The 21,997-nt window shown below is 42.0% G+C and overlaps 2 protein-coding genes and 1 long non-coding RNA gene across 3 annotated transcripts; 2 read left to right on the top strand and 1 right to left on the bottom strand.

Moving 5' to 3' along the window:
* Positions 1-4,072: 4,072 nt before the first annotated feature.
* LOC103716219 (putative LRR receptor-like serine/threonine-protein kinase At4g37250) lies at positions 4,073-6,899 on the top strand. Its single transcript, XM_008804130.6, has 2 exons — positions 4,073-5,938; positions 6,022-6,899. Exons 1-2 carry the CDS (start codon positions 4,126-4,128, stop codon positions 6,696-6,698), a joined length of 2,490 nt encoding a protein of 829 aa, XP_008802352.2. The 5' UTR covers positions 4,073-4,125; the 3' UTR covers positions 6,699-6,899.
* Positions 6,900-13,107: 6,208 nt separating this feature from the next.
* On the bottom strand, positions 13,108-14,305 carry LOC120111870 (uncharacterized). The gene is made up of 2 exons (XR_015975277.2): positions 14,198-14,305; positions 13,108-13,765 (listed from the first exon to the last, which is right to left on the bottom strand). It is a non-coding gene; the product is annotated as an uncharacterized LOC120111870 (long non-coding RNA).
* A 2,381-nt stretch (positions 14,306-16,686) lies between these two features.
* Positions 16,687-21,314, top strand: LOC103722429 (D-3-phosphoglycerate dehydrogenase 1, chloroplastic-like). Its single transcript, XM_008812983.5, has 5 exons — positions 16,687-17,474; positions 18,861-19,237; positions 19,339-19,449; positions 19,548-19,643; positions 20,282-21,314. Exons 1-5 carry the CDS (start codon positions 16,937-16,939, stop codon positions 20,951-20,953), a joined length of 1,794 nt encoding a protein of 597 aa, XP_008811205.1. The 5' UTR covers positions 16,687-16,936; the 3' UTR covers positions 20,954-21,314.
* The last annotated feature ends 683 nt before the right edge of the window (positions 21,315-21,997 follow it).

The following is a 21,997-nucleotide window of genomic DNA, read 5'->3' as shown; positions in this document are numbered from 1 at the left end:
TTAATAGGCTCTAAATTTTACGATAATTTAAGAGGTGATATAAAGTAAAAAAATGAAGATTTTTTTTACTTTTTTATGTATTTAAGAGTTGATATAAAAAAGTAAAAAGATCTTATAGTAATTGGCATTGGCTTGCGATATCAAAATTATCCCGGCTTATTCCTCGTCCAAATGCGACCATAGGCCTGAGAAGGTAATAAATCAGTCGACCTTGGACATACTATGCTGAGTTCAAGTTTGGCACATAGCAAAATTAAAATAAATTTAAATTATTTTGTTTCAAGCCAAACTAGAGTGGTTGTATGCATATGGTTTATCAAATCTTATGAGAGCATGAGATTCCTTGAGATTTTTATACATAAACTCCAAACTAATTGTCTAGACTATATTTTTAATCTTACATTTAAACTATTTTTTATTAAATATATATCAGATTAAAAAAAAAATATTTTATTTATCAAACAATAAATAAAATAATATATTTCAAACTTAATCTGAGTCAAGTTCAAATCAGCCAAGCCTATATTTAGCTTTGTTATTTATCAATCGAGCAAGTCAAATTCAAGGAAAATTTTTATCTGAAGATGTGCCACTTGTGAACACCCATGCTTGGTCGCTGATGCTTAAAATAATCCTCACACAGAAAGTGATTTTGACTGCTTTTTTGAAATTATTTCTTAATCTACCTACTTCCTCAACAACTTTTGACCAGCACCAAATCGGAAGTGCCAAAAGTAACCAAAGGAAGGCTATCAGCGCCCTTAAACAAAGAAAAATACCATTAAAAAGAAGAAAACACCTATTTACATTACGAATCCATAAACAGCCAATAAAAATTCTATACAACCTCTCTAGATGCACCGACATCTACCTTGGATGGGCAACACGGGGAATAGTAAATGAGAGTAAGGATCGGTTCGAGTCAGATACCATGTTAAAATTCTATCTAAAAATTCAGATATTAGATGGATAAGTCCAAAAACATATAAGCACCATAAGAATTTTTAACGTATCCAATATGAAACTATTATTCCTCAATATTGTTAAATAGTAAAATAATATAAGGATATATTCAGTCAGCATAAACTTTGAGTTCCATGGGGTGGTTTATCTACCTTTCACCTGAAAAATATAAGAATCCCAATGATCAGGCGTGAATTATGGCTAGATGTATTGTCTGTCGGTGCCTGAACTACTACTCTATTCTCGTTTCGATCCAGTCACATTCTCAGCTATAAGTGTTGTGAATTACTTTGTCTTTTTTTTTTTTGTCAAATGGAGAGCAATTAAGCAATTTCATGTCCGAGGTGCATGGAATGGTGTCACAGGGGCAATCGGTATTATGGATAAGGCTCACGGCTCAACTGTTTTGTAGGGCACATTTGTCAGAGCTTCAGTGGGAGGCCATACCATAAATTTTGTCATGGCAAGTCCGCTCAAGTCAGTCTACAATATTAAAACAACCATCAGGTACTATTCTCAATTATTCCTATCCAAATTATACCAAATTTCATACTAATTTTATAATAAAAAATATCGATATGGTACGATACAGAATTTTTTAACATACCGAATATCGAAATACTATTTATAACGAATACTGGTATCGAATCAGTACGATACTATTTGAATTGAGCCGATACAAGCGTATCTTGATTTTTATTTTCATCAGATACTTTTAACCGTTTGAGCTTTAATTTTTAAGAAATCTCAGGAAAATTTCAGCTGGTCATCTAATTCACATCGCAGTACAATGCTGCCTTGTTTAAGATGAACCTGTGAAATTCTTATTGAATATTGAGCGACTTTAGTACGCCAATATCATAAGAGCTAATTATATTGTAGTCTCCTTTCTAAGGAGTGCAATATACAGTAGTCGTCAACCTTACGCTGCTCGACAGTCAAATCAGTACGAGCAAGCAAGAATGGCACGCGTTTACACAATGGAAGCCATTTAATTTACAGATACCCATGCAACGATACGGAGGTAACTCTCCTTTCTGATGTACACTAGCCTAAGGAAAACATGACATCATTCCCTGTTATCTTGCAGCATATATACTGCTGTCCTGTTACTGATCCCACAATATATGGCCAACCCATTCACTTACAGGTTCTCTACCCAAGAGCCAAATAAGTTATCCATCAAATCCGTTCCTACAAGGAGGAATTTGGAACATGCTTGTGCAAAGAATGTTTTTTTAAATTGGAGAAGAAAGAGAAGCTTTTCTGATGCTGTGCTAAATGTTCTTTAGATTAGAAAAGAAAGAAGCCAATATTTTTCTCCATAAAATGGTTGCACGACTGCCTATGTTTGTGAGTTGGATAATTGAAGGGTAGAGCAGAGTACTCAATACAGGAGCATCACCAAACTCTCTATTCTCTGGAAGAAACGGGCCTCTCGGCAAGAGCAGTGGACAGGACTTTCTCGGAGGACAGGAGCTGATTCAGCCCTTCTGCACACAACTGGAAACACATCCCATGCAAAGAAAAGCCATCTCTGTGGAATCAGCAGGGGACACTTGTCTCATTACTATGGCCGGGTGCAGCAGTCTTATTTTTGCCCAGGGACACTAGATCAAGGACCAAGAACCATCCAAAAGAACTTCAACCATGAATGTAGACAAGTGTTGATGTGGAGGCCAGATCATCAAATTGACATACTGGGACATCAGAGCCATCTAATGTAAATTGTGATCCAGAATGTAGCAGGCTCCTTGCATAACATGTGCTCATTTTCTTGCCTTCTATGCAAAAAGTTATGGTGCAGCAAGCAAGCAGCAAAGTGTCGGTGAATTGTATCGCCTAATCGTATCTTGTTAGGCATAGGTCTTACCTCATCATGAAGCTTTTTGAGAGGGGGCGGAAGCCCATACAAATACTTTGTAAACTAGTATTTGTGTAGCTTAGAAGGTGAGATGCCTCTAGGGAATTCCTCAAAGGCTGTAGACCCTAGAACCATGAAAAGGTTGTTGATCCCAATTTCTTAACATGGGATTTAGTAATGCACTTTGATGATTGCATGAATTAATATACCAATCCAAATCGTGTCCATGTGAGTCGCATATCTTAGCAACAGGCTGAGGAGGATATCCCTTCAACCTTGATTAGTACCTCCTTGCCAAACCAATTCAACACTATATGCTGATTTCTATACAAACTATCAAAGCTAGATTAATAGCTAGGCATTTTTCTCTCAGATTCCATGGCTGCTGCGGACCACCGGCGCCCATTCCTTAGTACCAAACTTCTTTCAAGCAATCTTCAGCTCTTTGTTACCAAAATCCAAAGCCTAGCATTCTCTCATAGGATTCCTATATTGTTACCACACCCCGGTTCTTTAAATCTCTTCAACCCCACACGTTATAATGCTATAAATTCCCCGTGGTCCCAGCAATCCCCCTATACAAAATCACAACAAAGCAAAGGGGTCTTCAAAAACCCTCAGGTCTTACTTGACCATGAAAGAAAGAAATCTTCTACCGATTTCACTGGAGTCAGCAAAGTACCCCATGTGAAGCACTCTCTCCCACACCTTCTGGTTTCTCGGGTCCACTCTAAATTAGAATCAGTAGGCTTCCAATTTCCAAAATTCCCCCCGGGTCAATCCCACCGCGACCCGGTCCTCACCTCCATGTCCTCTTTTCCGCACCCAGATTCCTTCGTCCCCTCCTCGGGCCCTCTCCCTCGCCCGGGAAGCGGGGATAGAAAAAGAAGTAAACCTGGGTGGGTATTTAATCATATCTCCGCTTGTAAGTTGTAACCTTGTTCAGGTTAAATATTTATGGCGGGCTCAGTACCTTTTGATGAGCTGTGCTCCTATTTTTAATTCCCAGCAGCCTGACTTTCAACCCTCCCTTTTTTAGTTCTCTCTCCCATTTCAGCCTCACATGCATTGCTCCCTCCTGGAATCGCCGTATAATTTTTTCCCATCCACTCTTCCTCTCTCTCTTGGCTTGGCCTTGTTTTTCCTTTTTATTTATGCCACAGCTCATCATCGATTTGGTGAACAACTCCCCTCCTCCAAACATAACAGCACCATCTTCCCCCATCTTCCCCTCCTGTTCCTCTTTCTCTCCTTTCCCTCCGCCTACTCTGAGAAATGCTTTGCTCCAAGGCTCCAACATGAGCTCCCAAAGCAGTAGCCTCCGTTCCGGATGGAGATATGCTGTCTCTCCTATCACTCTTTTGCTTTGCTTTCTTCTACTCCAACCTTGTCGACCATTCGGTCTTAACTCGGATGGAGTGTTGCTGCTCTCCTTCAAGTACTCCATCCTCAGCGACCCCCTCTCGGTGCTTGGCGACTGGAACTACGACGACGACACGCCCTGCTCCTGGAATGGGGTCGTGTGCATGGGCTTCCCATCCGCTGGCGCCGCTCGTTTCAACTGGAACACGAGCAGTGGTGGAGACTTTCCGGTGCCCGCCTCTTCTGCTTCTAGGGTGATTGGCTTGGTCCTCCCTGATTCTCAGCTGCTGGGCTCCATCCCCGCCGACCTCGGCCTCGTCGAGCACCTCCGCCACCTCGACCTCTCCGGCAACTTCCTCAACGGCACCCTTCCCGCCACCATCTTCCACGCCTCCGACCTCCGCATTCTCTCGCTTTCCAACAACCTGATCTCCGGCGAGCTGCCCGAGCTCGTAGGCGAGATGAAAAGCCTCCAGTCGCTCAACCTTTCCGACAATGCCTTGGTCGGCAGAGTTCCAAGCAATCTGACGCTGCTTCCCAACCTCACCACCGTCGCTCTTGCCAGCAATTACCTCTCCGGCGAGCTCCCGGGCGGAGGTTTCGAGCGGCTTGAGGTCTTGGATCTGAGCTCCAATCTTGTAAATGGGTCCCTGCCGCCGGATCTCGGCGTAAAAGGCCTCCGGTACCTGAATTTGTCCTCCAACCGGCTCGCCGGCGTGATCCCGCCGGAACTAGCACCAAGAATTCCGGCCAATGCCTTGATCGATCTCTCCTTTAATAATCTCAGTGGAGCGATTCCGCAGTCTGGAGCTTTCCTCGCACAGAAGCCGATGGCCTTCTCGGGGAACCCGGATCTCTGTGGGAAGCCACTGAAGAACATGTGCACGATCCCTTCCAGCCTCTCCAATCCTCCCCCTAATGTCTCCACCGAGACTCCGCCGGGGCCGAATTCTCCTCCGGCCTTCGCCGCGATGCCCAAGAATCCTGATGGGACTTCGCCGCCAGGATCGGCAGCGAGCAGCGGAGGGCAAAGGGGGCTTAGGCCAGCAGCAGTTGTGGCGATCATCGTCGGAGATCTCACCGGGATCGCGCTTCTGTTTATAGTGTTCTTATATATTTACCAAGTAAAGAGGAAGAAGAGAGAGCTCCAGCAGCAGCAGCGGCGGCAGAAAGGAGATAGAGGGATCGGGCTGAAGAGCGTCGAGAGGGAAAAGAGGGATGAAAGGCCGCCATCAGCATCCCCTGAATCCAGAGGACTAGGTGGCTTGTCATGGTGTTTGAGAAAGAAAGGTGGGGACAGCGACGACGCCGAAGAGGGCTCGGAGACCTCGGCATCCTCCGAAACAGAAGCAGAAGAGGAAGAGCTGCACAAGAGAGGAAAGGAGGAAGGAGATGGCAAAATCCAGGCACGGCAGAAGCAGCAGGGAGCTACTCTGGTCACAGTTGGTGGAGAGCCTGAGCTGGAGCTGGAGACTTTGCTGAAAGCCTCGGCTTATATACTGGGAGCCACGGGATCCAGCATCGTCTACAAGGCGGTGCTCGCCGACGGGACCGCTTTGGCCGTCCGCCGGATCGGGGAGAGCAGCACCATTGACAAGTTCAAGGATTTCGATGCCCAGGTCCGTAGCATCGCCAAATTCCACCACCCCAATATCCTCCGCGTCCGGGGATTCTACTGGGGGGCCGACGAGAAGCTCCTCATCCACGACTACGCCCCCAATGGCAGCCTCGCCAACATCTCTTTCAGCAGTAAGAAACTCTTATCTCTCTCTCTTTTGCGCAGTCGGATTCGTACGTCGAACGGGTACTGAACATAGACTGATCGCTTGCAGAGAAGCTGGGCTCGTCGCCGTTTCACCTCAACTGGGAGGCCCGGCTGAGGATAGCGAGAGGCGCGGCCAGGGGGCTTGCATACCTCCACGAGAAGAAGTGTGTTCATGGCAATGTCAAACCGAGCAACATCCTTCTGGGCGCCGATATGGAGCCGTGGATCGGAGATTTCGGGCTGGAGCGGCTCGTGTCGGGCGACAGCAGCTCCAAACCAGGCACATCGGCGAGGCTATTCGGAAGCAAGCGGTCGGCGCTGTCCACGAGCAGCCTACCGGACCTGTCGCCCGTCGCAGGGGCCAGCCCCTGCGGCTCCTCCTCCGCTTCGGCGTTGGCTCCTCCTACGTATCAGGCGCCGGAGTCGCTAAAGAATCTGAAGCCCAGCGCCAAATGGGACGTTTACTCATTTGGTATGGTATTGCTTGAGCTGATTGCGGGGAGAGTGTTCTCGGAGGTGGAGCTCTGCCAATGGAACGCCGGGTTTGTGGTGGAGGAAAGGAATAGAATTCTGAGGATGGCCGACCTGGCGCTGAGAGGCGAGGTGGAGGGCAAGGAGGAAGCTCTGCTAAGCTGCTTCAAATTGGGTTTTGCTTGTTGTTCCGTTGCCCCTCAGAGGAGGCCTTCCATGAAGGATGCAGTCCAAGTGTTGGAAAAGATAACAGCCACCTCCTCCTCTTCTTAGTCTTGCTGATAACACTAGTAATAATGGCATCCACATATCCATAGCTCTTGGTATTCTAATGTAGAATTAACTACTAATGGAGTGCTGCCATTAACCTGTCGTCGTAACCCTCAACTGATTTGGTCTGTGTTTCTTTTGTGATGTGCTTTCAAGTGTTTGAGGGATCTTTTTAACCTAGTTTTGCTCTTGCGTAGTTTGCAATCACTTGCCTTCCAATTTTGCTCCTGATGGTTGGTGCCGTAAGCAAGTGATATCTCGTCTTAATGTTTGTCGAATGAGTTCGAGGTGGTGCGGTGCCATTTTTTTGGTTCAAATAGATAGCGCTAGATCCAACCCGAAAAAAAAAAATCCCTATTTCACTTCGGACTATCATAGAAGGCTATGATTTGCTACTTGGGGAAAGTAAAAAGGAAGATGAATTGGCTTCACTCTGGGCACAAAGAAAGAAACCCACTTGTGCTTCTTTTTCTTGTATTTCACAATGGCATGATAGCCTATAATCATGATGAGGAGATTCTAATTGATGGGCTGCAACTTCCTCAGAAGAACCTGCAGTCTCCTCGAGCACTTGGTCTCTTTTCATTCATGAAAGGGTTGAACGGTGGAGAACGCTAAACAGATAAACCTCTCTGATGTTGAAATGCTTGTGTAGTAGATTAGGTATTTAGCCTGCTCGACTCTCTTAAAGCTAGCTTTCTTTAGAAATGGCTTGGGTTGGGCGGCTCAGCTGCTTGAAGAATTTTGGAGCAGGAGAACGACTTTTGGTTGGGATACAGGTTAGTTTAGCTGGCGGGCCCTTATTAAGGACATCGTGACCACATCAGTGGACATATGAGAGCGGCCGGTTCAATGATCAGAGTTATTCCGGTTGAGGTCAAGGTGAGGTCGGGCTCCGGCCCGCGCGTCCAGCGTTACGGAGAAATTTCCGCTCTCCGACCTCATCAATAAGGTCAAGCTCCAGCTCACGCGTCTAACGCTAAGAGGGGATCTCCCATCCTCCAACCTTATCATTGATAAGGTCGAGTGAGGTCGGCCTCCAGCCCGTGCATCCAGTGCTACAGAAAGATCTACTGTTCTCCGACCTCGTCCCCACCGGTCTCAGACAGCGGAGGCGACTGTTTCTCCTCAGAGATATTGTCCGCTTTATTGATCAGTGGCTCCGGACCCAATGGGCTCGCCGGAGGGCACCACCCCTGACGGTTTTGTCCCTCAAAAGGCGCCTCTGAAGAGAAAGGGGTTGTCCCCCTCCATTTAAGGAACAGATCTCTCTGCTATCTAGTCGATGTGGGACTAAGTCTGAGATCCTTTATTTTCACAATAATTTATGTACAGTTTTAAGTAAAAACTAGGAAGAATCCGAACTCAGGCAAATATCTATCATATCTTTAACCGTGGATAGGGACGAATTATTCCTATAGGAGGTTAATTCGACAGTTCGCACAACATTCGTTTCTTTGGATCATCTCTTGAAGGCATTTCTGTCCCCAAACGATGTCCCGAAATGCGACTTTAATTTAAGGATATTATGTCTTGTATGAGGTGTCCAGATGGCACTGCACGTCAGCCATCAACCGGGTCGTCTGTAGAAAATTAGAGACCATGCCGATCAACTTCGGTCGGTCTGTTGGAAGTTCTGGTCGTTAGTTTTTCCATTTTTATTTCTTTCTTTCTTTTCTTTTCCCATCCGGCACGGCGGTATCGCTGCTAGAGCTGGTTCATTTTTATATGGAACATGCTAAATTGTGTTAGCTTCACGAACTATTACTATAATCTGAGATAAGGATTATAAGCGTCCTAGCCAACATCTAGCTGATATCTGGCTAGAATCATCACAGCAGGAGGTCTCGTCCAAAGCATATTTAAAATATCAAGCCTCGCCAAAAGTAGGGACAAGAATTATGTCGGTCAGACCGAGGTTGGAAGTGATGTTGCATGTCCTTCTGTTACATCCATCCGTCCCTATACCGCCCTATGCCTTATATTGTGTACTGTATACCCTATACATCGTATATCCTATAGTATATACCATACACCCTATAGTGCCAATATCCTGTCTGGTATAGAAGATACGGTCAAGGTGTACAGTATAAAATACACAGTATGAGATTTACAGTACACGATATAAAATATATGGTGCATGGTATATGCTATATGGTCCACAATATAAGGTATACAATATATGGTACACGGTACACGGTATACAGTAATTGATGGTATAGAATATATGGTATAGAGTTGATGGTATAGGATATATGGTATAGGGTAGGCGGCATAAGATATACGGTATAGGATATATGGTATAAGGTATATGGTATAAAGTATATAGTACACGATGCGAAAGAAGCACAGCAGGTTTCGCCTTACGCAAACTTTCCGAATATGATTATATTTTAATTTCACGTCCTTTTTTTTGGTTACATCCATCCGGCCTCTAGTTATATATATAGTCCATATACTTTCCTATTAAACAAATAACCTGTATACAATCTCGAGGGCCACCAGCGCTCGTAACCAGAAGGCACGCCAAGATGAAAACGAAGACAAAGCATCTCAAGAAGAAGCCTCAGAGAGGCCCCTCCAACGACCTTCCGCTCGAGGCAGAGCTATTCAGGACTGCGAGCAACCTCTCCGCCGTCACCGGTTCCCGAGTCGCCGTCGTCGCCGTCAGGTCCGGCAGCGAGATGTGCATGCCTACAGGTGCCCCTCAGCCGACTCAGCCATCGACCGCTATCTCGAATGCGAAGCCTCGGCATGTGCCAGATCTCGCCCGCCGGTTGCTCAGTGGATGCCCGTATCGGACGAGCTCCATCGCCGGTATATCGAACAAAAGCGTCGGGAGGAGGAGGGGGAGGAGAAGAAGAGGGAGACCAAGGCAAGCACGGTAGAAGAAACGGAGCTAAAACAGCTCAAGTGATCGGTGGAATTCTTGGAGAAGATGAAGGCGAAGGTGATGAGTAGGATTGACCAACTCGGCAACGATGGATGGTATGGTCATCGGACGGAGCATATCATATCGGTTCAGTACCGATATCTAGTATGGATAGCATACCGATATTCGGTATATTCAAAAAAATTTGTACCATACCGTATGAATACTATGCTAGCATGGTATTGGTACGAATCCGATATCAAGACGGTGGAACTTGATGGAGAAGCTTTGAGTTATAGCCCGGCCCAATTGAACATCAACCCGCTTAGCCGAGTGCGGGAGTTAAGAGTTTCTATTGTTTGAGGGAATCGGTCAAGATTTCGTTGTAATTAGGAGTAGTGTGTCAATAGTTTGCTAGTCTTGTGGGTGTTTTAGAACGTTTTGAAGAAAGAGTGATTTCGAGATGGTTGTGATCGGGGTGTGTTCCCTGTTAGCTCGAGTTGTTAGTATTATAGGTGAGTGCACTCATAGTACTGGAGTTATAATATTATTGAATACATATTAAGATTATTGAAGTGAGAGGCCAACACACCCCAAAATCTCATAGGAACTCCCTTTATTATCACATAGACTAAATAGAAAAACGCATGTGATATCTATATGACGTTAGTATATTTTTTATATAATTGTTGGAGAGAGAAATCAGATTATAGCATATATCATATTAATGTTAGGTCCCATTTGGCATAGCTTTTGGTAGGCCAAAAAGTACTATCGGACTTTTCAAAAATACTTTTGGATGGAATAGAGAGATTTGGTAAAAAATTTAAAAAACTGTTTTAGCTTTCTGGCAAAGCTAAAACAGCTTTTTGAGAGAAGCTTCAAAATGGAGCTTATTTGGAAAAGCACTTTTAGCATGCATCGGAAAGCTATTTTGATTTGTATTTTTTTTTGGAATCAAAATATCCATGATAAAATATTATAATTACAGAAAAGTTCCCTTTATATTACAGAAATCTACAATAGTCCCAACAAAGAAAACAAGAAACCCAAAAATTAGTTCCTAAAAATACTATAGTAATAAAATATTAATATATAATGATAATAATGATAATATTTTATACTTTATTATTGTATTATACTATAAATATAATATTATATTAGATTATATCATAATACATTGATATATTATATTATATAATATCAAATTATGTTATATTATTATGCTATAATATATAATATTATATTACTATATTATATTATATTACAATAATATTATACTATATTATATATTTATGTATTAATATATATTATATTTTATTATGTTCTATTGTATAATACTGTGTAATGTCCTTTATAGTCATTTTGTCATACAAAAATAATTTTTCCGTTTGTTTACTAAACATATATTAAAATTTTACAGCATTTTATAAATATAGTTACTAAATAATAAATAGTTTTTTATAAAAGTTATACTTTAAAAAATTTTATTTCCGAAAATTTTACTGCCAACAGCCCTACCAAACGGAGCTTTAGATTGGCAAGTTGAGCGGTAGCTCAGTGGTCACATCCTCTTCCTTGGAAGCAAGAGGTCGGGGGTTTGAGTCTTAAGAGGTGTTATCTCTCAAGTATTCCGGCCAAACCCTGTGGCAATCCCGTGGCTGGGTGGTGTTTAGGTCCCTCCCGATTAAAAAAAAAAAAAAAGAAAAAAGAAAGAAAAGCTGGACTGCCAACACCATAAGAAGTCTCCATGGGCTGTAAGGAAGCTCAACCATAAGTCTAAAAGAAATATCCTAAGCACTGAAGGGTTGAAACTTAGAAATGTCTTTTCCTTTTATGATTAGTCGATTAATGGTGAATATACGTTGTGATAAGCTCTAACTAGAATGGTAGCTGTCCTGATGCTATATATTGGCCACCTGGCTTCTTTGGATGAAAGGGCTTTGGTGCTTTTTGGTTGGGGTTGGAGGACTCCAAGAATTCTAGCAATTGGGGTTGCAATGGCTTAAACTATTGACTATGGTGAATATGAACAGTATAACTTCTTCACTTCATGCTTTTAATAATATTCAAAAGATGTCCTTTTGAAATTCTTAACAGTAGCTTTTGACATATATCATGAAGAAGAAATCTTTTGGTGCGTTGGTTATTAATTATATCAACCGATTTGTTATTAAAGTTATTGAAAGTTGTTACTGTAAGGACCTGTATCGGCGTGTATTTAGTCCCACATCAGTTATTCGCTGGATAGATCTTGGGTACATATACAGGATCAAGAAACCCAAATAATAACTTCTAGCTAGCCATTTGGTTGAGGTCCTAGGTTGTTACAAATGGTATCAGAGCGGATCCAGCCCATAACCTATGTGGATTAGGGGACACTGCAGCATGGATCCATTGGGGCTGAACACGGGCCAATCGTGGTGTTTGTGATTAGATTTGAATAAATTTGAACCCTTAGCCTGACGAGGACGTCAGGGCTTGAACAGAGGAAGTATGCGAGAACCCGTGCCGGCGTGTGTTTAGTCCCACATCGGTTATTCGCTGGGTAGATCTTTGGTACATATACATGATCAAGGAACTCAAATAATAACTTCTGGCTAACCATTTGGGTAAGGTTCTGGGTTGTTACAGTTACCAAGGATCTAGGTTCAAAGCCCCTTTACACCCTTTATATTTTATTATCTTCATAAATTGGATAGGACTAGAACCGCCTCCTATTATATTTTTATAATAAAAAGGGACTAAGAGTGTTGTCTGTGGTCTTTAAATGTATAGGGTTAGAATGTATATTTTGTCTCCATATTAAGATTAACTTTGGAGCAGAGAAAACTTATATTTTGTCTGCCATACGAATAAGAGAAAACTTACCATTGGATTTTTTTCTATTGTTTATTATATTTATTTTATTTTAGTACAATGTTTACCTTCTGTTAAAAGAGATTGGGAGGTGAGTGCATTCATAATAGAGTTATGATATTGTTTGCTAAAGCCATCTAGCCCTATAATATATATATATATATATATATATATATATATATATATATATATATATATATATATATAATATTTTTTTAATGCATAAATTTTTAAGTTTTTTTTGCATGAATACTTTTCTAAAAATTCAAATTTGCATGAATACTCTTTTAAATTTATATTTATTTATGTACCCTCATAAAACACTGTTTTTGCACTAATACCTCTAATATAATAGTTTTTCTAACACCGTTAATAAAAACCATATTTATTTTAATTAAAAATAAAATAAAATTTTGAAATTACTTTTTTGTCCTCCATTGCAATCGGCTTATAAATATTTCTTTTTACATATCTACCCATTAAGAGTATTTTAATCATTTTAATTTGAAATCATTAATTTTTTAACGGCGTTAGATGATGCGGATACACATGCAAAAACGAGAATTAAAAAAGAGGTAGAATAGCAAAACAAGTGTTTTATCAGGGTATACGTGCAAATATCAATTTTGGAAGGGTATTCATACAAAATTCGATATTTAGGAGGGTATTCATGCAAAAAAAATTCTAAATTCTTTTATATGATAACTAAATTCTTTGACCTGTTGACCATCTATACAACTACATTAAAGGAGAGTTCAAGACACTTCGACACTTGCTATATATCATCCGAGAATCAGACTTGGACTTGGATCCATTAAGCTAGCTAAATCCATTTTCCATCTAAACCTGTGCATGCTACATGACTCTCCTAGTGCATGCCGCATCTCCATCTGAGAACTGGATCTGTTGAGCAAGCCGAACTTGCTAGGTTCTTCTGTCATGCCTATTTGCGCTCCATTGCGTACAGTAAGTAATCATACATAATCTTACTGAATCAAATATAATGCTAAACATGTTTATACAGAGTTTGAAAAGCTAACATGTACATCAAATAACTATTTTTCATATACAATATATACTCAAATCAAGCTGTAAGTCAATGTATGTACAATCATGACCTTTCATAAATATGAAAATGCAACATAAAACTGTGCCATTATTCCATGATTTAAAATCCATACTCTTACATAGTAGTGTAGCTACGGCCACTCTTAACTCCCATGGCAAGGATCAGTATGCCTAGTTTTATACCCACTGGCGAAGGCCCATATGTTCAATTTTTTACCCACTGGCGGGGGCCCTATGCACATGCCAAGTTATTATACCCACTGGCGGGGGCCTATGCATAGCATCCGAGAGTTCATAAATTATAACTTTCATAAATCATACTTTCTAAGTAGACTGAAAACTGATTAATGGCACCTCAAATCATTAATTTCATAATCATGCTATAAATATCATTTTAATGCATTTGTATTACCATATCTCATGAACCTTGCTATCTTTAGTAAATCATGCACATTTACTAGCATATGCTTGATCCTTATTTGAAGGTAGGGGGGGGGGGGGCATTCATAGCATCTAAGAGCCCGTATATAATACTTTTCACAAATAGTACTCATAGGTAGAGTGAAAACTTATTAACAGTATCTCAAATAACTAATCTTATGCATAATTCAAATGCATAAATAATACTTTATAAATTATGTAAATTATGTAAGCAAGCGTATATATGATTCATAAAATAATAAAATTAAGGCATGTTACTTACCTTTTTCAATTGGCTTAAAGCTTTCTCCTTTTCAACTAAGCTTTCTCCTTTATAGGAAGGAAGGCAAACTCGGGAGGGGCCGAACCACGGCTGGCGGCACCTGCGACTGACACCCACAGCCGAGCCCGCGGTCAGAGCCGGCGGCTCCTTCATTCCCTACTGCGGTGGGGGAAGAACCCACCACCGCGGCCATGGCTATGGCCGAATTTGCCGCGACCAAGAAAGGTGGCGGCCAAGCTCATCGCACCCGAGGGAGGGGAGGAAGGGCCTCCGGCCATCGACGACTGCGACCACGACTGCGGCCAAGCTCACCGCGCCGGATTTGCGGTAGAGAACACTAGGTAGGCTCTTCTCCCTTCCTCTCCTCTTCTTCTTCCTTCCTTCCTTTCTTTCTATTAATTTACCTATCCTCTCGAGTGGATCGGAAGGAGGAAGGGAAGGGAAAATGGAAACAAGGTGGTCGAGAGGCTTACCTCTTTTGGAGATGCACTGCAACGGCCTTGCTCCGATGCCTCTGCTCCGAGCCTCTGTTGCTGGTTCAAGGAATCACCCACTGAGGAATAAGGAAGATCATGGTGAGGTCTTATAAATAGGGCTCCTAAGCGGTAAGCGGTGGTAACTGCTTCGGCGGCCGGGCATCTGTCCTCCCCTCCGCCCAGCAGCTGGACCGCCGACCCTCCTCTCCGAAGCAGAAGGTGGGGGCACCGCTTCTGCGGTCGGGAACCCGTCACCCGTCTGCCTGGCAGCTGGACCGCCCACCCTCTTTCCAAAGTAGGATGTGGGGACATTCAGATGGGCTGCCGACATGGGTGGGAAGGCCCATCTAGCGGCTCAGGCCCAATTTTCACAGCTTTGCCCTCAGCTTCCCCTGCACCATCGAGATTGGATACATTGAGGCCTATGAGAGGTTCTCCACAAAAGATTTGTTATATCCCTACTTCTTTTTTTTTCTTATTATTCACCATGATCCTACCTTGTAGCACGGGTTATCTTCTAGCTGTGCAAGTTGATGGTGATTGACTTGAAAGTTTTTTTCTTTTTTCTTTTGATTACAGCAGGAAGGACTCTAGAAACAAAATGGAAGGAATCAGAACTTTACAACTTTGAAAGCTGGATAGGGGACAAAAAAAATTAAAATCTCAAAATCTAGATGTCTAGAGAATCGGTTTGGATGAAATTGGAAAACATAGTTACATAGGTGGGAAACCAGAATTCCAGCTTGCAGAGGTTCTTATATTGGCTACCATATTGGATAGATCATCAGCTACTTGATTTGCTTCATGGTAACAATAGTTACTGGATAAATCAAGTAGAGCAAGGGAAGCAACTATAAACTTGATATTTGTTTAGAAGAGGATGCCGAGTACTCTCTCCCCATTGACTGATGCCACTACTGTTCGAGGGCCCCTTTCCAAGGCCATCCTGTTTGAATGCAAATCCATTAGTGCAGCCTTAAATCCCATCCATGCTGCATAAAACTTCGCAATTGGGACGGACGAGGTATTTAGGGGCACCGCTCCTGCCATTAATGGTCGCCCTGTGGGGTCTCGAATAACGGAGCCCGCCCTTGCTGCTGATTGTTGAGCAGAGCCTTCGAATTTGACTTTAATCCTACCAAGGGGATTGCCAAGAAACGACAGGTGTTGAAGGACCCATAGAGGCATGGGTCTAAAATTTCCAGCGGCCAAGTTCAAAACTTTAACTCCTTTGCTCGGAGTCTCCAAATACTCAATTGCAATAGTAATTGCACGAACGTAAGTTGTTGCAGAACCACATTGTCATGTTGGAGTACTTCAAGATTTCTCCCTTTCCATATCTTCCATAGAATATAAATCAAGTGAACTCGAACATCAATGATCTAAGTTCACCGTGTTATATATGCTATTTTCATGTGATTAAAAATTTCTAAATATCCATAAATTACCTATTTGGTATTCTATAGAAATTCAAGATCATTGGCTTATAATACCAAAACTATCCCTAATATATTCAATAAAAATATATCTATTAATCATATAAAATATTAGTATATCTATAATATATTTTATAAAATATATTTATTAGTTATATAAATTATTAAGCTTATAAAGATATGTTAATATTATTATACAATTAATATTTTTGTTTATACTTATAATATATTAGTAATAATACTAATATTTATTTTGATTAAAAGATAAGATAAATATAAATAATATATTAAATAATATATTTTTACTATAATTTAAAATTATCACTGAATAATAATATGATAATAACATAAGTAATATTATATTATAATATATAATATTAATAATATATTAATAGTATATTTTTAGATCTTAGGCTAAAATTTGTAGCCTAAGGCCATTATTTCTATTGCTGAGTTGGACAATAATTTTATTATTAATGATTTGGAGTCACTGCCATGTAAAGTATAAAATTTGGTTGTGCAACCAAATAAGATTATTTCATCGGTCTTCATCCGACGCATCAATCCATGCCATCAGGTGCGGGTTCGGAGTTGGGAGTGTTCATTTATTTCTTAGAGAGCACAGCAATAAGCGGCAGAAATTAATGGATTATGGATAACCCCGATCCCCGAGAATCCGGTTCATCTCGCCCGGACGCCGCATACCGGGTCCATCTAATAGGACCTGTACCTGGCCCCTTACCAAATCTGTCACTCGTCCTCATCCGGTACTCATACTGGCACTATATGAAGGCCGAGCGCAAGAAACAAGGAGAGCAAGAACCAAGATGGCGACCAGCTTTTCTCCTTCCAGCCGCCTCTCCTCCACCCCTTCCCCTCAACTCCTCCGCCCTCCCACCCTCTCCCGCCGCCTCCTTGCCCCTACCCGCCCCCCTGCCGCCCTCCGCCACCGCCACCGCCACGGGCGGCTGGTGGTGGCGGCGGAGGCGAAGCCCACGGTGCTGGTAGCGGAGAAGCTCGGCAAGGCGGGGCTGGAGCTCCTCAAGGACTTCGCAGACGTCGACTGCTCGTATAACCTCTCCCCGGAGGAGCTCCGCGCCAAGGTCGCCCGCTGCGATGCCCTCATCGTGCGCAGCGGCACCAAGGTCGGCCGCGACGTCTTCGAGTCCGCCGGCGGTCGGCTCAAGGTGGTTGGCCGCGCCGGAGTCGGCATCGACAACGTCGATCTTGGCGCCGCCACCGAGAACGGGTGTCTTGTGGTCAATGCCCCCACCGCCAACACCGTCGCGGCTGCCGAGCATTCGATCGCGCTGCTCGCGGCCATGGCTCGCAACGTTGCCCAGGCTGATGCCTCCCTCAAAGCAGGTAGCGTTCTCTCTCCCAATGCAAATTACTCATCTCTCTTATAATACTCTTGATATGGTTTTTGAAAGGCTCGAATCTCTAATTCTTTAATGGATTCTTGATTGATAAAATTGGTCTAAGCTTTAAGGAGGGATTTTACTACAAATATTCCATTCTTGTTTATCTTATCTTTTGTAGCCATCGGTATTGTTCTTGATGAATGCTTGTAGAAACCTAATGATGATTCAGTTTTAACAAACAAATGGTTTCTGAGGTGAAGGTTGAGACCTTGAAGGGAAGTGCGGATGTTGTAGCTTCAAACAAGGAAGCAATGGGTTTCCTCTGATGAAAGGTTTTAAATTCTTTACGAGAAAATTCATCTTGGTGTTCTTTTTAGACAGATGAAAACGTGTCATGTGTTTGCAATGTTTCTGTTGGTCATGTTAGGTCATCAGCCCAGATCATAGTCAGATATTTTCTTGATATCTAGCTTGGTGAAAGCTGGAATTGAAGAAGCAATTTCCATATATTTCTCCACGATGTAGTGGAAGTTCAGTTCTTATCTTCATTGTTGGAATTTTTGCTTTATCTGCTGAAATTTACTGCCCTTCTGATCTCAAGGAATCAAGAAGGGACTTTAGGATTTCTTCATAAGCTTTATTAAGCTGGGTATAAAGATGGTGGTTATAAAGAATGTGCACCCAGACTGCCGCAGCTATCCAACACACCATTGGCAATCCCATAAATTGGTACATTCATACCTGGATAATTAAGCCAACTAGGTCTTCTTAACTGGCCCATTGTGGCCATTATTTTAGGTCCTTGACTTCGTGGCTTGCCGAAGTTGTGCCATTTGCTGGTCAAGTCAATACCAAACTACTGTCCTTGTCAGCATTAGCAAGTATGATCATTTAGACAGTTTGTTTTACTTTTCCAACATGGAGTTACCACAATTTATGAATGAGACAGTTATATTGTAAACAGGTTTTTGATTTTATGGATAATTTTTTGGCCTTTGATTTGCAAATCTGTTATGTTACAAGTTCATCACAGTTCTACATATTGTCATATGTGCAGTATAATATGTCAGTATTTTTTGTCCTTCTCTCCCTCTATGTGTGCGCGCACGCGAACACATGCATTTGTATGCTTGAGAACCAGGACAGGAGGAAGCATAGCAAATAATCTGTTAGCATATCGCTATATGTAAACTTTACCTTCTTTACTTCTACAGAATAACATGAGTTGTTTGTGATATATAGCTGAAAGTACAAAGAAATGCATTTTTTTTTTATCACATAAGCTTCTTTCAGCAGCAGCTTGATATATTTTTCAGGAAAGAATCTATATTTCTAGCTGTTGTACAAGCTTCTCTTATCACATAATTTACTGTTCACTTAAATCCAGGTAAATGGGGGCGCAACATGTATGTTGGTGTATCACTTGTTGGTAAAACACTTGCTGTGATGGGATTTGGAAAAGTTGGATCAGAAGTTGCGCGGCGTGCCAAAGGGCTGGGAATGCATGTCATTGCACATGACCCATATGCTGCTGCAGATCGTGCTCGTGTAGTAGGAGTGGAGTTGGTAACCTTTGATGAAGCTATAACAAGGGCAGATTTCATCTCATTGCACATGCCTCTTACTCCTTCCACATCTAAGATTCTCAACGATGAAGCTTTCTCCAAGATGAAGAAAGGAGTGCGGATTGTAAATGTTGCCCGTGGTGGTGTGATCGATGAGGAAGCTCTAGTAAGGGCACTGGATTCTGGAATTGTTGCACAGGTTGCCTTCTTGTTGCTTCTCGCTTCGACATGTAGGATTCTGTGATATGTTTGATAAAGTAGAAAATTCGTTAGAAATCTAATGTGTTCTGTATCGACCAGGCTGCCCTTGATGTCTTCACAGAAGAACCTCCCTCTGCAGACAACAAGTTGGTGCTCCATGAGAAGGTAACAGCAACACCACATCTTGGTGCTAGCACCATTGAAGCTCAGGTAAGGAGAATGACAAACACAGTTCTGATGAAATCATTGATTCATTTTTAATTGAAGCATGTCTATGGACTTTCCTTCCTATTGGATGTAATACTCAGGAAGGAGTGGCCATTGAAATAGCTGAAGCCGTTGTTGGGGCGTTGAAAGGGGAGCTTGCTGCTACTGCAGTAAATGCACCAATGGTTCCTCCTGAGGTATGGCAGCCTCTCATGCCTCTTAAAATGCAGCTTCTGAGGAAATAAAAGAAAATCTATTGCGTAACTAAAGATCATGCTATAAGGGAGACGCTTAACACTAGTACTCTTTCAGCTTTCATTTCAAGGGATGCTGCGTTGGTTTTGAAGTTATTGATAAGAGAATAGTAGACTATGACAAAAGGATGATATATATTTCTAATGCTGAAGCATGATCCATACAGGAAAACACTATACTAACATGAAAATAGACAATCGGCCCTGAAAAATCATGTCTGCTGCCTGTTTAGGGTGGTGTCCGGGTGGCAAATATCTGCTATGAGAAAAAGTTTTGCGCTGCTAGCCCGATTTTTCAGTGTTGCCTTTCTGACCATGTAAAATAGCATTGCTCATCCATATATAGGTGGGATGTTAGGCTTGTCGGTCATGTTCTTATTTTCTGCATTATCCGCCAAGCCAACATTCACTTTAATCTGGTTTCTTGCACAAAAGACAAGTCACCTTTGGTAACGAACTTTTATGAGTATTGCAAAGTGAGAAGGTTTTATAAGCTTACTCTGTAACTTGATCTAGTTCTCTTGGCATAGGCACCTCTGGTAACAAAGCTGATGGAAGTGCTCTTTCTTATCTTTTGTTAGGTCCTGTCAGAGCTTGCACCCTTTGTTGTTCTGGCAGAAAAGCTCGGCAGGTTAGCTGTACAGCTTGTGGCTGGTGGCAGTGGTGTGAAGTTGGTGAAGATAACTTATGCTTCTGCAAGGACTCCCGATGATCTAGACACGAGGCTGCTTCGTGCCATGATCACCAAAGGTCTGATTGAGCCCGTATCTAGTGAGTTCGTGAATCTCGTGAATGCTGATCTCGCAGCAAAAAAGAGAGGCATTCGTATCACCGAGGAGAGAATTTTATTGGATGGTTCAGCCGAACACCCGCTAGAGTCCATACAGGTACACATCTCCAATGTGGGGTCTACATTTCCGAGTGCAGTCTCAGGCACTGGCGAGATCAGTGTTGAAGGAAGAGTGAAGGATGGAGTACCCCATCTGACCAAGGTCGGATCATTTCAAGTGGATGCCAGCTTGGAAGGAAACCTGATCCTCTGCAGGCAGGTTGATCAGCCAGGAATAATCGGGACGGTTGGGAGCGTCTTAGGTGAGCAGAACGTGAACGTGAACTTTATGAGCGTTGGGAGAATTGCCCCACGGAAGCACGCAGTCATGGCAATTGGCATCGATGAGGAACCATGCAAAGAGGCTCTGAAGAATATTGGAGGTGTACCAGCCATTGAAGAGTTTGCTTTTGTCAAGCTTTAGGAATCATCATCAAAGTTGCATCCAAAGAAGGCACTTAGATTTATAGAAACTACAGTATCAGAGGAAGCAAGTTTAGTCGTGCATCCGCAAACAAATCCCTCCCCTTCAACGAGCCTACTACCAAGAATAAAACTTTTACTCCTCTGGCATTGCTAGAATTATCTTCTTGTTGACATCATTTTGCCAGATGAATTCAAAATTCAGATGCAGCTTATAGGTTATAAGGATTGTTTACTGATGTGTTAGTACATAGCAACTCTATTGGCAAAAGGGATAAGAGTCATGCGCTTTGCTGGCAATCCCCTGAAACGAGTCCATACTCTCTTTTTGTTAAAAGTAAATAAATAACTTGTTCTCTGCATGTGAAAGTGATCAAGATAATTGGCTGGCTGAATTTCAGAGTGTGGAGGATCTTGAGAATGAAAAAGTAAGGAAAATGCTCTAAGGCATGTTACAACGTCATTTTCCTTAAGACAATATTTGCCCTCACCATTTGCATGCAAAAGAAATCAGCAAATCTGTCTCTAGGATGCAATGGAGCTCAAAAAAATCTGTTTATTTGATAGTGTTTTGCACTACCGATATCAAACCCGAAAACTCTAAGAGTTTGGCTATAATAGCAAGACTAAAAAGAGAGAAAATTACAGAAGGAAAGAATGAATATGTTGTTGTAAGTTTTCTGCAGTAGAGAGGCCCTTTTTATAGTGTTCTTGGTATCTTTTTAAACAGTCACAATACTTATTTAAATAGTCACCACTTTTCAGACGGCCATAATTTGTGTCTGTTCAAAGAGTCATCTCTTTTCACCCTCAACTACCTTTTTAGGATAATCGGTAGGCTGAATTTCAGAAGAGCTCAGATTAAGGTCAGAATCATGATACCATTCTTTAGAATCCTATAATTCATCTACCAGTGATTACATAATGTTCTATTTTGTAATCCAACTCTAAAAATGGATTTGCTTCTACTGAGTTCGGCAACACCTACTTCGTCATAAAAAAAGGCAGTTTCTTTAGCATTGACACAGTAAATAGGGGCCATCTT

This window comes from Phoenix dactylifera, chromosome 2 (assembly GCF_051530095.1).
Source record: "Phoenix dactylifera cultivar Ajwa chromosome 2, Ajwa_hap1_PhDact_Kaust_v1.1, whole genome shotgun sequence".
Classification (NCBI taxonomy): Eukaryota; Viridiplantae; Streptophyta; class Magnoliopsida; order Arecales; family Arecaceae; genus Phoenix; species Phoenix dactylifera.
This window is presented reverse-complemented; position numbering and strand designations above follow the sequence as displayed.